This window comes from Salvelinus alpinus, chromosome 23, assembly GCF_045679555.1.
Source record: "Salvelinus alpinus chromosome 23, SLU_Salpinus.1, whole genome shotgun sequence".
Lineage (NCBI taxonomy): Eukaryota > Metazoa > Chordata > Actinopteri > Salmoniformes > Salmonidae > Salvelinus > Salvelinus alpinus.
Genome location: NC_092108.1, coordinates 13857279 through 13873243, shown reverse-complemented (window position 1 = coordinate 13873243; position 15965 = coordinate 13857279). Strand labels below are relative to the sequence as shown.

At 41.1% G+C, this 15965-nt stretch overlaps 1 protein-coding gene across 5 annotated transcripts in view; it reads left to right on the top strand.

The window, feature by feature from the left end:
• The window catches only part of LOC139550275 (G-protein-signaling modulator 2-like), a 34097-nt gene that overhangs the window by 1780 nt on the left and 16352 nt on the right, over nt 1–15965 (top strand). For 2 of the 5 annotated variants that reach the window (XM_071361064.1, XM_071361062.1), the window contains exons 2-3: nt 11587–11961; nt 15097–15318. In XM_071361064.1, coding sequence (XP_071217165.1) covers nt 11897–11961; nt 15097–15318 — 287 coding nt within the window. In that variant the 5' untranslated portion in view covers nt 11587–11896. The remainder of the gene's footprint in view (nt 1–11586; nt 11962–15096; nt 15319–15965) is intronic. The other 3 variants (XM_071361066.1, XM_071361065.1, XM_071361063.1) reach the window with 2 other exon arrangements.

Sequence of the window (15965 nt, the reverse complement as noted above, 5' to 3'; positions counted from 1 at the left end):
GCCATTTTGCCACAACTTTGAAGGATGCTTGGAGTCATTGTCCATTTTGCAACCAAGCTTTAACTTCCTGACTGATGTCCTGAGATGTTGCTTCAATATATCCACATAATTTCCCTCCCTCAAGATGCCATCTATTTTGTGAAGTGCACCAGTCCCTCCTGCAGCAAAGCACCCCCACAACATGATGCTGCCACCCCTGTGCTTCACGGTTGGGATGGTGTTCCTTAGCTTGCAAGCCTCCCCCTTTTTCCTCCAAACATAACGATGGTCATTATGGCCAAATAGTTCTGTTTTTGTTTCATCAGACCAGAGGACATTTCTCCAAAAAGTACAATCTTTGTCCCCATGTGCAGTTGCAAACCGTAGTCTGGCTTTTTTATGGCGGTTTTGGAGCAGTGGCTTCTTCCCTCCTCAGCGGCCTTTCAGGTTATGTCGATATAGGACTTGTTTTACTGTGGATATAGATACTTTTGTTCCGGTTTTCTCCAGCATCTTCACAAGGTCCTTTGCTGTTCTGATTTGCACTTTTCGCACCAAAGTACGTTCATCTCTAGGAGACAGAACGCGAGTCCTTCCTGAGTGGTATGATGGCTATGTGGTCCCATGGACCATGTGGTCATATGTATATACCGTACTCTATACCATCTACTGCATCTTGCCATGCCGTTCTGTACCACCACTCATTCATATATCTTTATGTACATATTCTTTATCCCTTTACACTTGTGTGTGTGTATAAGGTAGTAGTTGTGGAATTGTTAGGTTAGATTACTTGTTGGTTATTACTGCATTGTCGGAACTAGAAGCACAAGCATTTCGCTACACTCGCATTAACATCTGCTAACCATGTGTATGTGACTAATAAAATTTGATTTGATTTGATTTGGTGTTTATACTTGCGTACTATTGTATGTACAAATGAACGTGGTACCTTCAGGCATTTGGAAATTGTTCCCAAGGATGAACCAGACTTGTGAAGGTCTACAATTTTTATTCTGATGTCTTGACTGATTTCTTTTGATTTTCCCATGATGTCAAGCAAAGAGGCACTGAGTTTGAAGGTAGGCCTTGAAATACATCCACAGGTAAACCTCCAATTGACTGAAATGATGTCAATTATCCTATCAGAAGCTTCTAAAGCCATGACATCATTTTCTGGATTTTCCAAGCTGTGTAAAGGCACAGTCAACTTAGTGTATGTAAACTTCTGACCCACTGGAATTGTGATACAGTGAATTATCAGTGAAATAATCTGTTTGTAAACAATTTTTGGATTTTTTTGTTGTCATGCACGAAGTAGATCTCTTAACTTCTCTGCGCTACGGATCCCTTTAGCGGGATCATTTTCCTAAGCAACCGCTGAATTGCAGGGCGCAAAATATTACTAACAATATTTATAATCATGCAATCACAAGTGAAATATACCAAAACACAGCTTAGCTTGTTGTTAATCCACCTATCGTGTCAGATTTTGAAAATATGCTTTGCAGCGAAAGCAATCCAAGTTTTTGTGAGTGTATCAATCAATGCTCCAACAGCTAGCCCCAAATTAGCATGGTCACGAAAGTCAGAAAAGCAATAAAATTAATCGCTTACCTTTGATAATCTTCGGATGTTTGCACTCACGAGACTCCCAGTTACACAACAAATGTTATTTTTGTTCGATAAATATTACTTTTATAACAAAAAAACGCCATTTGGGTTGCGCGTTATGATCAGAAAACCAAAGCCTCGTTCCGTTCGACGAAAATTCCAAAAAGTATCCGTAATGTTCGTAGAAACATGCCAAATGTTTTTTATAATCAATCCTCAGGTTGTTTTTAACAAACATAATCGATAATATTTCAACCGGACCGTAACCTATTCAATTAAAGAGAGAAAGAAAATGGAGAGCTACCCCTCTCGAGCGCAGGAACTATTCAGAGGACACCTGACTAGTTTTGAAAATTCTCGCTCATTTTTCAAAATAAAAGCCTGAAACTGTCTAAAGCCTGGTCACAGCCTGAGGAAGCCATTGGAAAAGGAATCTGGTTGATACCCCTTTTAAATGGAAGAAAGACGGGCCAGGAAACACAGATAAAATCACTTCCCGGGTTAGATTTTCTCAGGTTTTCGCCTGCAGAATCAGTTTTGTTATACTCACAGACAATATTTTGACAGTTTTGGAAACTTTGGAGTGTTTTCTATCCTAATCTGTAAATTATATGCATATTCTACGATCTGGACCTGAGAAATAGTCCGTTTACCTTGGGAACGTTATTTAAAAAAATATATTAATAATCTGACCTATAGCGTCAAGATTAACCGACTTGCCAAAACTATATTTTGTTAACCTTTTACGGCTAGGGGTTCCGCTAGCGGAACGTTTCGACAACATTCGGTGAAATGGCAGAGCGCGAAATTCAAAAATAATTATTAGAAATATTTAACTTTCATACATTCACAAGTGCAATACACCAAATTAAAGCTTAACTTCTTGTTAATCTAGCCACCGTGTCAGATTTCAAAAAGGCTTTACGGCGATAGCAAACCATGCTATTATCTGAGGACAGTACCCCATCAAACAAACACATGACAATCATAATTCAACCCGCCAGGCGTGACACAAAACTCGGAAATAACGATATAATTCATGCCTTACCTTTGAAGATCTTCTTCTGTTGGCACTCCAATATGTCCCATAAACATCATAAATGGTCCTTTTGTTTGATAAATTCCGTCGTTATATCTCCAAAATGTCCATTTATTTGGCGCGTTTGATTAAAAAAAACACCGGCTCCAACTCGCGCAACATGACTACAAAATATCTATTGAGTTACCTGTAATCTTGATCCAAACATTTCAAACAACTTTCCTAATACAACTTTAGGTATTTTTTAACGTAAATAATCGATCGAATTTAAGACGGGATAAACTGTGTTCAATACCGGACGAAAACAAAGTGGAGCGAGCTTTCAGGTCGTGTGCCCCAACCACAACAGTACACTAGACTCGACCCTCGTTCTGAACAGCTATACTTCTTCATTACTCAAAAGAAAAACATCAACCAATTTCTAAAGCCTGTTGACATCCAGTGGAAGCAATAGGAACTGCAAGCAAGTGCCTTAGTTTTCTATGTGGATCTAGATTTCTAATTGAAAACAGTCACCTCCAAAAAAGAAATTTCCTGGATGGTTTTTCCTCAGGTTTTCGCCTGCCATTTCAGTTCTGTTATACTCAGACATTATTTTAACAGTTTTAGAAACTTTGGAGTGTTTTCTATCCAAATCTACTAATTATATGCATATCCTAGCTTCTGGGCCTGAGTAGCAGGCAGTTTACTTCGGGCACGCTTTTCTTTGAAAATTCCGAATGCTGCCCCCTATCCTAAAAAAGGTAACAAGAAATTTGTGGGGTGGTTGAAAAACCAGTTTTAATGACTTCAACCTAAGTGTATGTAAACTTCTAACTTCAGCTGTACATTACACACCCATTTGGTGCACAATACTAGAAAGGTTTCAGTTCACACACTGGCAGCTGTTGATTGCTAATTATAAACATATGTACAGGAATGTATGGCACAGACTCCTCACGCACAAACAAAAGCAGGCTTAACCTCTCTAGGTGGTGTGGGACGCTACCGTCCCACCTGGCCAACATCCAGTGAAATTGCAGAGAGCGAAATTCAAAAATACTCAATTCAAATATTTAACAATCTTGATATGTGTTATACATCAAAATAAAGCTTAACTTCTTTGTTAATCCAGCCGCCATGTCAGATTTCAAAAAGGCTTTACAGCGAAAGCAAACCATGCGATTATCTGAGGACAGCGCTCGGCACACAAAACATTACGTACAGTTACCAGCCAAGTAGATTAGCTTTTTACATGGCACATATTGCACTTTTGGCACATATTGCACTTTTACTTTCTTCCTTTTACTTTCTTCCTAAACACTGTGTTTTTGCATGTGTTTTTGCATTATTTAAACCAAATTGAACATGTTTCATTATTTATTGGAGATTAGTCACGAAAGTCAGAAATAGCAATAAAATTTATCACTTACCTTTGTTGATCTTCGTATGGTTGCACTCACAAGAGTCTATGTTACACAATAAATGTTTTGTTAGATAAAGTCCCTCTTTATATCCAAAAACCTCCATTTTGTTGGCGCGTTTTGTTCAGTAATCCAATGGCTCAAATGCGATCACAAGAGGCAGACGAAAATTCCAAATAGTATCCGTAAAGTTCGTAGAAACATGTCAAACAATGTTTAGCCTAAATAATCGATAATATTTCAACCGGACAAAAGCTTCGTCAATATAAAAAGAAAACAAGAAAGGCGTGCTCTCGGTCGTGCGCAGTAACCAGCTCTGAGGACATCACAGGGTCCACTCACTCAATGTTGTCATTATCCCTCATTTTTCAGAATAAAAGCCTGAAACAATGTCTAAAGACTGTTCACAACTAGTGGAAGCCATAGGGAACGGAATCTGGGTCCTATCCCTTTAAATGGTGGATAGGCTTTCATTGGAAAAACAGCCATTTCAAGGTAATGGCACTAACTGGATGGATTTTCCTCAGGTTTTAGCCTGCCATTTCAATTCTGTTATATTCACAGACATTATTTTAACAGTTTTAGAAACTTTGGAGTGTTTTCTATCCAAATCTATATGCATATCCTAGCTTCTGGGCCTGAGTAGCAGGCAGTTTACTTTGGGCATTCTTTTCATCCGGAAGTGAAAATAGTGCCCCCAACCCTAGTGAGGTTAAAGACTTCACACAGACTTACATGGCAGCAAAACAGCAGAGCAGATGGCCTAGTGATAACCAGTGTTTTGGTTACAATTCTGCTCATTGGCGTGGACGGACGGCTGCTGGCCCGGGCCCAGCATTTAGGTCATCCACAAAGTGAGCTCTCAAACACACTTTGTGACGTCATCATGTTGTAACTGCAGTGAAATGTCCCATTGGATCTATTACTGTTAGAGGTGGCTCAGATTCTATTTTAACTTAACATAATACATAAATAAAATCAATTTAGTCTCAAATAAATAATGAAACATGTTCAATTTGGTTTAAATAATGCAAAAACACAGTGTTTAGGAAGAAAGTAAAAGTGCAATATGTGCCATGTAAAAAGCTATATGTGCCATGTAAAAAAGCTAACATTTAAGTTCCTTGCTCAGAACATGAGAACATATGAAAGCTGGTGGTTCCTTTTAACATGAGTCTTCAATATTCCCAGTTAAGAAGTTTTAGGTTGTAGTTATTATAGGACTATTTCTCTCTATACCATTTGTATTTCATATACCTTTGACTATTGGATGTTCTTATAGGCACTATAGTATTGCCAGTCTAATCTCGGGAGTTGATAGGCTTCAAGTCATAAACAGCACTGTGCTTCAAGCATTGCAAAGTGCTGCTGGTAAACGCAGTAAAGTGCTGCTTGAATGAATGCTTACGAGCCTGCTGCTGCCTACCACTGCTCAGTCAGACTGCTCTATCAAATCATAAACTTAATTATAATATAATTAACACACAGAAATACGAGCCTTTGGTCGTTTATATGGTCAAATCCGGAAACGATCATTTTGAAAACAAAATGTTTATTCTTTCAGTGAAATACGGAACCGTTCCGTATTTTATCGAACGGATGGCAACCCCTAAGTCTAAATAATGCTGTTACATTGCACAACCTTCAATGTTATGTCATAATTTTGTAAAATTCTGGCAAATAAATTATGGTCTTTGTTAGGAAGAAATGGTCTTCACACAGTTTGCAACGAGCCAGGTGGCCCAAACTGCTGCATATACACTGACGCGAATGCGCTTTTGTTAAATCATCACCAGTTTGGCGAAGTAGGCTGTGAATTGATGATAATTTAACAGGCACCGCATTGATTATATGCAATGCAGGACAAGCTAGTTAAACTAGTAATATCATCAACCATGTGTAGTTAACTAGTGATTATGTTAAGATAGTTTTTTTATAAGATAAGTTTAATGCTAGCTAGCAACTTACCTTGGCTCCTTGCTGCACACACGTAACAGGTGGTCAGCCTGCCACGCAGTCTCCTCGTGGATTGCAATGTAAAAGGCCATAATCGGCGTCCAAAAATACAGATTGTTATGAAACTTGAAATCGGCTCAAATTAATCGGCCATGCCGATTTATCGGTCGACCTCTAATACAATCACCTTTCGGCGAAATTCGCCATTTTGAATCGAAAAAAGGTGACTCGTGTAGATCCAATGAGAAAAGTGAGGGGGGGGCTTTGGATCACTACTGGCTGTATGCGACCGAGTGATGCGTGTTTGGAGCAATACTGGCTGTATCCAAGGCTCAGCCAATCGGCCACATAACAGAATGCAGCACGCAACTGAAGAGAGAAGAGACACCAATGTGCTAGTTGTAGCATCAGCGCGTGCTGAAAGAGAGTGGAATGAAAGTTTACCAGCTACAGCAGCGCATCCCCTGAACGATAACGAAGAGGTAGGTGAGAAGCCTGACCACGGAGACGGGGGTGAGAAGTTGATGAAGCCTACTTCATGAGCTGTAACTGAAAAACAACTGGCATTTGGAAAGTTTGAGGTGAGGGAGAAAGTGTGGTGGAACAAGTATTGTTAAGTATCTTGCTACAGTAGTTGGGTGTCGAATTCTCCGTTAGCTGGCCAGAGAAATGTTGTGCGACAATATCCAACTTAACTGATCAAATAATTGAGTTTATGGTGTGAAAATTAGCTGGCTAATGAGGTCAGACAGCTAATGTTAGCTAGCTAACGTTACAACATCAGATGAGCTAACGTTAGTAACCTAACCATTCGCTATAGTATTAACTGGTGTACGACTCCTTGCTGTTCCTCAAGTTATAACGCATTAGTTGCTTACTGGATCCTGGCAATCTGTGTAAAATGTTAACAAACTAACTAGAGTATCTGTGAAGTAATGTTTTCCCTCTACAGTATGTGGTTAATTTTCAGAATGAGAGAATTAGGTGAAAATGTGGCGTTGCTTGTTAACTTCTTTGATATAGGGGGCAGCATTGTCACTTTTGGATGAATTGCGTGCCCATAGTGAACTGCCTCCTACTCTGTCCCAGATGCTAATATATGCATATTATTATTACTATTGGATAGAAAACACTGAAGTTTCTAAAACTATTTGAATGATGTCTGTGAGTATAACAGAACTCATATGGCAGGCAAAAACCTGAGAAAAAATCCAAACAGGAAGTGAAAATTCTGAGAGTGGTTGTTGTTAAAGTCATCGCCTATTCAATTCCCTGTAATATATGGATCTGTTTGCACTTCATACGCCTTCCACTAGATGTCAATAGTCAGTAGAACGTGGAATGAAGCTTATGCTGTGTTGTGGGACCGGATGGGAGGGGAATGAGTCAGTGGTCTGGCAGATTGCCAGTTCTTGGTAACGCGCTTTCCTCATGTTGTCGCCTTGAGTTCCATTACTTATACAGACATGAAAGAATGCTTCGGTTGGAACGTTATTGAATATAAATGATAACAACATCCTGAAGCTTGATTCTCTACTAAGTTTGACCAGTTTATTTGACCTGGAATATAACTTTTTGAAGTTTTCGTCCAACGTTTGCCTGCATCTGCGCGAACATTTGGACACGTGTACTACACATGCTAGCAAAATTAGCTAATTGGACATAAGTAATGGACATTATCGAACAAAACAACTATTTATTGTGGAACTAGGATTATTAGGGAATATTTATGATGTAATTTCGTATTTCTGTTGACTCCAACATGGCGGAGAAATGTTGTTAAATCTGAGCGCCGTCTCAGATTATTGCATGGTGTGCTTTTTACGTAAAGTTTTTTTTAAATCTGACACAGCGGTTGCATTAAGAACAAGTGTATCTTTAATTATATGTAAAACATGTATCTTTCATCAAAGTTTATGATGAGAATTTCTGTTATTTGACGTGGCTCTCTGTAATTACTCCAGATATTTTTGAGGCATTTCTGAACATGGCGCCAATGTAAACCGAGATTTGTGGATATAAATATGCACATTATCAAACAAAACAAATGTATTGTGTAACATGTCATATGAGTGTCATCTGATGATGTTCAAAGGTTAGTGATTAATTTTATCTCTATTTCTGGTTTTTGTTACTACTATCTTTTGCTGGGAAAATGGCTGTGTTTTTCTGTGGCTATGTACTGAGCTAACATAATTGTTTGGTGTGCTTTCCCCGTAAATCCTTTTTGAAATCAGACATGTTGGCTGGATTCACAACATGTGTAGCTTTAATTTGGTGTCTTTCATGTGTGATTTCATGAAAGATTGATTTTTATAGTAATATATTTGAATTTGGCGCGCTAAATTTTTTCTGGATTTTGGCCAAGTGGGACGCTACCGTCCCACCTATCCTAGAGAAGTTAAACAAGTGGATTCAGGGCTCAAGTGTAGCTGGAGCTGGCTTAACCCTTGTGTTGTCTTAACCTCTCTGGGATATGTTTCCAAGGGAAACATACCTCTCTGGGATATCCTTAACTTATCCTAGATAAGTTAAGGGTAAAAAATTACCCGACACAATGTTTAACAGCAGAGAACCGCCTAAATTATATTTTTTCAACTTGAAATTTGACGACTTCCTAGAGTGACCTCAACATTTAGAAAAAGTGAAACATCACCTTTGTTCATATTTCCATGAAAGCTGTACACCACCAGGGTACAAAGCGTACAACTAATTTTTGGCCCGGCAGTTATGAGAAATTGAGATTGTGTGCTACTGATTGAACTCAGCCAGCAGCTCCTGAAGAGGAAGATCACCATGGTTGGCACAGTTAGAAAGAACAAGCCTGAGCTCCCCCCTGCACTCCTCGCAACAAGGGGGAGGAGGCCTTCTCATCAAAGTTTGCCTTCACCCCCACCACCACTCTAGTTTCTTACCTCCCAAAGAGGAACAAGAATGTGGTCCTCCTGAGCACACTGCACAGAACAGCTGAGATCAGTGATCATGAGGACAGGAAGCCAGCCATCATCCTGGACTACAACGACAACAAAGGAGGCGTGGTCAACCTGGACAAGGTGATTGGAACTTACAGCTGCAGGAGGATGACTGCCCGCTGGCCCCTGGTCATTTTCCATAACATCATTGAAGTGTCCTCATACAATGTCTTCGTGATATGGAACAAGATCAACCCTACCTTGGATGCCTGATAAGCGGAACAAGCGGAGGGTGTTCCTGGAGCAGCTGGGAAAGGCACACATTCAAAGAAGGGAGCGCCTCCTTCGCACAGCAGTCTCTGCAGCACTTGTGAAAGCTGTTCAGGGGGCTGAATCTTGCCCTGATCCATCTGAGGCTGCAGCTGGGGCAGGCAAGAGGAGGAGATGCCAATTCTGCCTCCCAAAGAAGGACTGGAAAACATACTATGTGCTGCACATGTGAGAAATACATCTGCAAAGTCCATGCACACACACTTGCAACTCTAATTTAGAGTTGATTGATTTTTCACATTTTTGTTTTGTGTCTATCTTATTTGTTTATACACCTTGTGGGTGGGGGCTATGGTTCAAAAAAATGGGAGAAGACTAGTATTTTGTAGTTGAATTCCTCATTGTATATAAGAATATATCATTATGTTGCCAAAAAACGGTTGTTTCCCTTCAATAAAATGCATTCAAAACTACTCTGCACATTTCTGCTATTTTCTTAGGCTATACAAGTGCTATCTCTTGCAAAACATTTAGTAATAATAAACCTCTACTTTAGTAAAGAAAACAATTGACAGGTGTGTTGTAATAAAAACTAGTGTTGTCCACTGATTTAAATGCAGTCTTTCTGCATTGTGAAGAGGGAAAACCAAGATATTCAAAGTTTGATGAATGACAGGTTGTTTCTAAATGCAAAATAGATTTTGGGTTTAAAATTCTATTAAGCTGCTTTATTTGAGGGGTTTAGTGAATGCGGGTCATTTTTTACCCTTAGGACAAGGAGTATACAGAATGTTAAGACTATATACAAGGGTTAAGCTGGAAGCCACTAGAGTTGAAACACCACACATTTTCCCTCTTTCTCACTTTTTCAATACAGTGGATAAAAAGGGCTATGCCAGGTGTACTCTCTGCCTGAAAGAGATCAATTATACCAACAAAGGGTATGGTATCATGCTGTATTCACAACGCAACAAGCAGCTCGACAAAGAGGTCTGTGGTGAACCATCCCCAGGTTGAAAGTAGATTACTCCTGGATTAGAAAAGTGATGATTCACAACAACCAAGTCTTTGAATAATCTTTGTGAATGTCATTTAGTTACAGGCTTGCGATACTACCTACCATCAGAATATGCCTCTTTCTATTATCCACCAATGAATATTAATATGCACCTGCAGCATACATTTGAATACCGCTTACTGTTTTTTTATATTTGTAATAATTGTGCTCTTGACACTTAGCTGGTAGTGTAATTTGGTTTCAGGAATAACCTGTTAATTAGGCTTACTCCTCACTACTAAAACGTGACCTGTTAATTAGGCCTACTCCTTCCTACTAAAACGTGACCTGTTAATTAGGCCTACTCCTTCCTACTAAAACGTGACCTGTTAATTAGGCCTACTCCTCACTACTAAAACGTGACCTGTTAATTAGGCCTACTCCTCACTACTAAAACGTGACCTGTTAATTAGGCCTACTCCTTCCTACTAAAACGTGACCTGTTAATTAGGCCTACTCCTTCCTACTAAAACGTGACCTGTTAATTAGGCCTACTCCTCACTACTAAAACGTGACCTGTTAATTAGGCCTACTCCTCACTACTAAAACGTGACCTGTTAATTAGGCCTACTCCTTCCTACTAAAACGTGACCTGTTAATTAGGCCTACTCCTTCCTACTAAAACGTGACCTGTTAATTAGGCCTACTCCTCACTACTAAAACGTGACCTGTTAATTAGGCCTACTCCTTCCTACTAAAACGTGACCTGTTAATTAGGCCTACTCCTTCCTACTAAAACGTGACCTGTTAATTAGGCCTACTCCTTCCTACTAAAACGTGACCTGTTAATTAGGCCTACTCCTTCCTACTAAAACGTGCGTCTGGAAAGAGGCGGCCTACTTTATCATGTGGGAAGGAGGCAGCGTTTGGCCTTGCGCTGGTGGCGCTCCATCTACGACTACTAGGCTTTCTTATCACTGTACTAACAATGGATTTTCCACGCAGTCGTAACTGTGCAGGTCTTTTTTCAAACTTATTTCGTCAGCCAGGCTACTTTACCTACTTCTTGCTAAATAATAAAAGTGTAATCAATTTGCAATTATAATTATCTTTGCTATGGTGGATACATGTTCTCTTGTCTACCAATGATTTGCATACAGTATATTACATGTATCTCTGGTGATTGGGAAAAATCCTCTCCTGTTTGTCTGCTTGCCTAGGCTAGCTGTATCTTCACACTTAAGTAGACCCTGAGCACTGATGATTGAGTCATTGATTGACAGCTTGCGTGTGGTGAGGGGTGAACATATCCACTCCTGTCCTGCCCTGCGTGTGCACGCTGTTTAGTGGGTGTTGCCATGTTGTCGCGTGGCCAGAATGAAGCTTCACACACAGCATCTTGTGTTCTCTTCACAGAAGGCTGCCGAGGAGAGCTGTGGTGGCACTGACAAGGCAAGCCAAACTCAAACAGTAGGAGAAATGCAGCCTCGTGGACTGACGGGCAACTCTGTCTGAGGATCTCTGTCTGGGGCTGTGGTCATGTCTCTAGACAGACTAACAGTCGAAGGACAAACAACCTTACAAAAAAAGGGAATATTAGGATTTTCCAACAATTCTTGTTGCGAAGGTTCAGACCACTTCTAGGTCCATCAGATGTTTTTTGACTTAGTTTTTTCATTATCACAATTTTTCGGATTAACTGGGATCGTCCCACTTACGATCTTAAATGGATTCCGTTGGCTCTTTGGTTAGCATTCAAGATGAGGACCAGTCCTATCGTGTCCGATACAGGTAGGCAATACCCTCCTCATACCCCCCCCCCCATTATACTGTCACTGTCTCAATCATTGGTCAACATATTTTGTTTCATGTACGGCCTAGATTGGGTGCTTTAAACTTCCCTTCATTGAAGTGAATGAAGAATTGGAACAAGAATTTAACAACAATGATCATTGTGGGATTTGACACAGTAGACCATGTAGTCTAGATCTCATCCTGATGTCTCAAAAGTCTGCATGTGGGATGAGATCAGGTTTTCCAGAGCTTTCAGGTGTGAATTGGTAGGCTACATTTCTCTTCCATTTTAAGTGGAGTTGTGAGAGGAAGTTCCATGTAAGTGGAGTTGAGACAGAGGGATGGTTGGACTATAGACGGACTAGTTGAGTGGTTCCTGTTCCCATGTTTGTGGCAGACTGACAGGTCACTGACTTTCATAGGTGTCACCAAGCACCTGGCCCAAAGTAAAGGGCACCGGCAGGTGTGACCTGGGGAAAAAACAGCAAAAACTGCTCCAGGCTTCTCAATCAATATTTAACAAGCCTCTCAAACATTCATGATGATTTGCTTTGTATTTCTAGTTTCCAAATTAGATGATTCAACTTCTTTTGAAAGGAGTGGAGGGACATCTGTTTGGTAGAAGGCACCATGGTTGTATGTTCAACCATGTTCATCTCCGCCTATAGGATTTATAGGCATTTTCCTGGTCAACCATTTTTAAAATGCATTTGAGCATTAACGCGGAGGTGACAATTATGGCATATGTTCTCAAACGATTCAATGTTAGTGTTGAAGGTAGGCCTAACTCCTAGTCAAACCTTGTACGTTTTAATTGAATAACTTAAACCTCCCATTAGAGCTGGCACGATAAACTGAAAATGATCGACAACGACCATACTGAGCACTTATCGCAAGTATTTTGTTGATATTGTTCATTAGGATAAGTAGCCTATACTAGAGAAGTGTGAAATGACAAGTTTGCTAATATGGGTGATTGTTAATGGGACAATTGATGGCTACAACCATGAACCAGAAGTAGTAGTTTTAAAGGAAATGTTTGTTATAAACTCTATCGTTCTATTTATGGTTATTACATCAATTCAAGCAAATGATCGCGATATGGATTTTTATCGCTATATCCATTTTGCCCAGTTTTACCTCCTAGCCAGCTGAATCTCAGACAAAGCTCTCTGATGCTGCCCAGCAGCTTTGTAGACAGGGCCTGTATAATCACTGTAGGACCCACTGTAGTAATTCCAGCCAGGTGATGAGGCCAGAGAGAGACAAGTAGATTACCTCATGTAACGCTGACAGTAGATTTTCCCCTTTTATCCTTAGGGTTAGCCTACTTTATTGCAACCGTAGTGTGCGGCATGCAAAGAAATATGGTCGTTGGTGACTTGTGGGAATGGAAGGAGATCTTTTTCAATGTTTTGGTAAAATAATCTCAGTGAGACATTGAAGAGTGTAGGCTACCTCAGCCCTTGTCCGGAATGTGTTTAGCTCTGTTGCACAGGAATCCTCTTTAAACCCAGTGGAAGCTTCTTTAGATGCCACTCAGATGTACCATGTGCTGTTGTAGGAGAAAGAAACCCAGGTATGGTTAAAATAACCACATTAGGTCAAATTCAGTATCTGTCACTGTACAGTACAATCATTTGTCATTTTACCTGCAAGACTGACACCAGCTCATTGTAACATTGTTCAGTCTGTAAACAGTAAAACACAGTAAACAAAACTATAGATGTTTTCCCTTCAGTATCAATGTTATAACCCTTTATAAAGTTTCATAATGCATAAAATGTGTTTTAGTAGGTCAGGTGTAATGTCAGTCAGTATTCTGTGAGAGCTTTCTAAACAGAACACTGGGTGGGTGGGGAGCACTTGATATAAGAGGGGAAACTTGAAGTAAAAAAACATGCATGAATACAGTCATATCTAACAAAGTGATGGGTGTTTTTGCAGGAGAACATGCATGAATACAGTTCATCTCTAACAAAGTGATGGGTGTTTTTGCAGGAGAACATGCATGAATACAGTTCATCTCTAACAAAGTGATGGGTGTTTTTGCAGGAGAAAACATGCATGAATACAGTTCATCTCTAACAAAGTGATGGGTGTTTTTGCAGGAGAAAACATGCATGAATACAGTTCATCTCTAACAAAGTGATGGGTGTTTTTGCAGGAGAAAACATGCATGAATACAGTTCATCTCTAACAAAGTGATGGGTGTTTTTGCAGGAGAAAACATGCATGAATACAGTTCATCTCCTCTAACAAAGTGATGGGCGTTTTTGCAGGAGAAAACATGCATGAATACAGTTCATCTCCTCTAACAAAGTGATGGGTGTTTTTGCAGTAGAAAACATGCATGAATACAGTTCATCTCCTCTAACAAAGTGATGGGCGTTTTTGCAGTAGAAAACATGCATGAATACAGTCATATCTAACAAAGTGATGGGCGCTTTTGCAGTAGAACACACAAGATGGTAAAGAGACTGTGTAACAATTGAAGCCAGGCTTCATGAATATCACTAATCTGCTCCTAATCTGTTAATCCACCTGCCTCTGTGGATGCTCCTCTCTGACCCTGTCTGGGGTTAAAGTGACCGAAACACCCAGAATGTTACAGCACCCTGAGCGTGGCAGATCCAATGTCTTGCTCAATCCCTATTCTACACAGCAGAGAACCATGCCTGTAGACAATACACTTCTGTCTGAATGTTCTGTAAACATTGAGCCCACTGAATAGCCCAGTCCTCAGCGGAGCTGTCTGCCAGATTGCTGCATATTGTACTGTAGTGACCACGTAGAGAGGAAGTCAGCCCTAACCATAACAAACAAACCCTGATAAACCAAGGCTATTGTCCTCAGGACTATGAAGGAAGTAGCCAAACAAACTCCACATTCACAGTCTGATGGCGAGTGAGAGTGATGCTAGTCATACGTTTTTTCTGCTTCTATAATTTGAACATTTAGGCTAATGGGTGGCTTTGGTTTCTGGTTGATTTGAACTGTGGCAACTTTGGGGACGTAATAAACTTGGGTTGTTTTGAAAAAGACTATTTTTCTCCCGTCTGTGCCTACTGAACGCCACCGTGGACCTCTAATCCTATTTTCTACCTAAACCGTTTCTGCTGCCCCCTGTAGGATGGAGGCGTCTTGTCTGGAGCTGGCCCTGGAGGGGGAGCGGCTCTGTAAGGTGGACGACTACAGCGCAGGGGTGTCCTTCTTCGAGGCGGCCATCCAGGTTGGCACTGAGGACCTGCAGGTGCTGAGTGCCATCTATAGCCAGCTGGGCAACGCCTACTTCCACCTGCATGATTACGGCAAGGCCTTGGAGTTCCACCATCATGACCTCACCTTGACCAGGTAGGAACACCCCTATCACCAGGCAGGAAAGACTAAGCCCTTCACCAGGCAGGAAAGACTAGGCCCTTCACCAGGCAGGAAAGACTAAGCCCTTCACCGGGCAGGAAAGACTAAGCCCTTCACCGGGCAGGAAAGACTAAGCCCTTCACCGGGCAGGAAAGACTAGGCCCTTCACCGGGCAGGAAAGACTAGGCCCTTCACCGGGCAGGAAAGACTAGGCCCTTCACCGGGCAGGAAAGAATAGGCCCTTCACCGGGCAGGAAAGAATAGGCCCTTCACCGGGCAGGAAAGAATAGGCCCTTCACCGGGCAGGAAAGAATAGGCCCTTCACCGGGCAGGAAAGAATAGGCCCTTCACCGGGCAGGAAAGAATAGGCCCTTCACCGGGCAGGAAAGAATAGGCCCTTCACCGGGCAGGAAAGAATAGGCCCTTCACCGGGCAGGATAGAATAGGCCCTTCACCGGGCAGGATAGAATAGGCCCTTCACCGGGCAGGATAGAATAGGCCCTTCACCGGGCAGGATAGAGAGTAGGCCCTTCACCGGGCAGGATAGAATAGGCCCTTCACCGGGCAGGATAGAATAGGCCCTTCACCGGGCAGGATAGAATAGGCCCTTCACCGGGCAGGATAGAATAGGCCCTTCACCG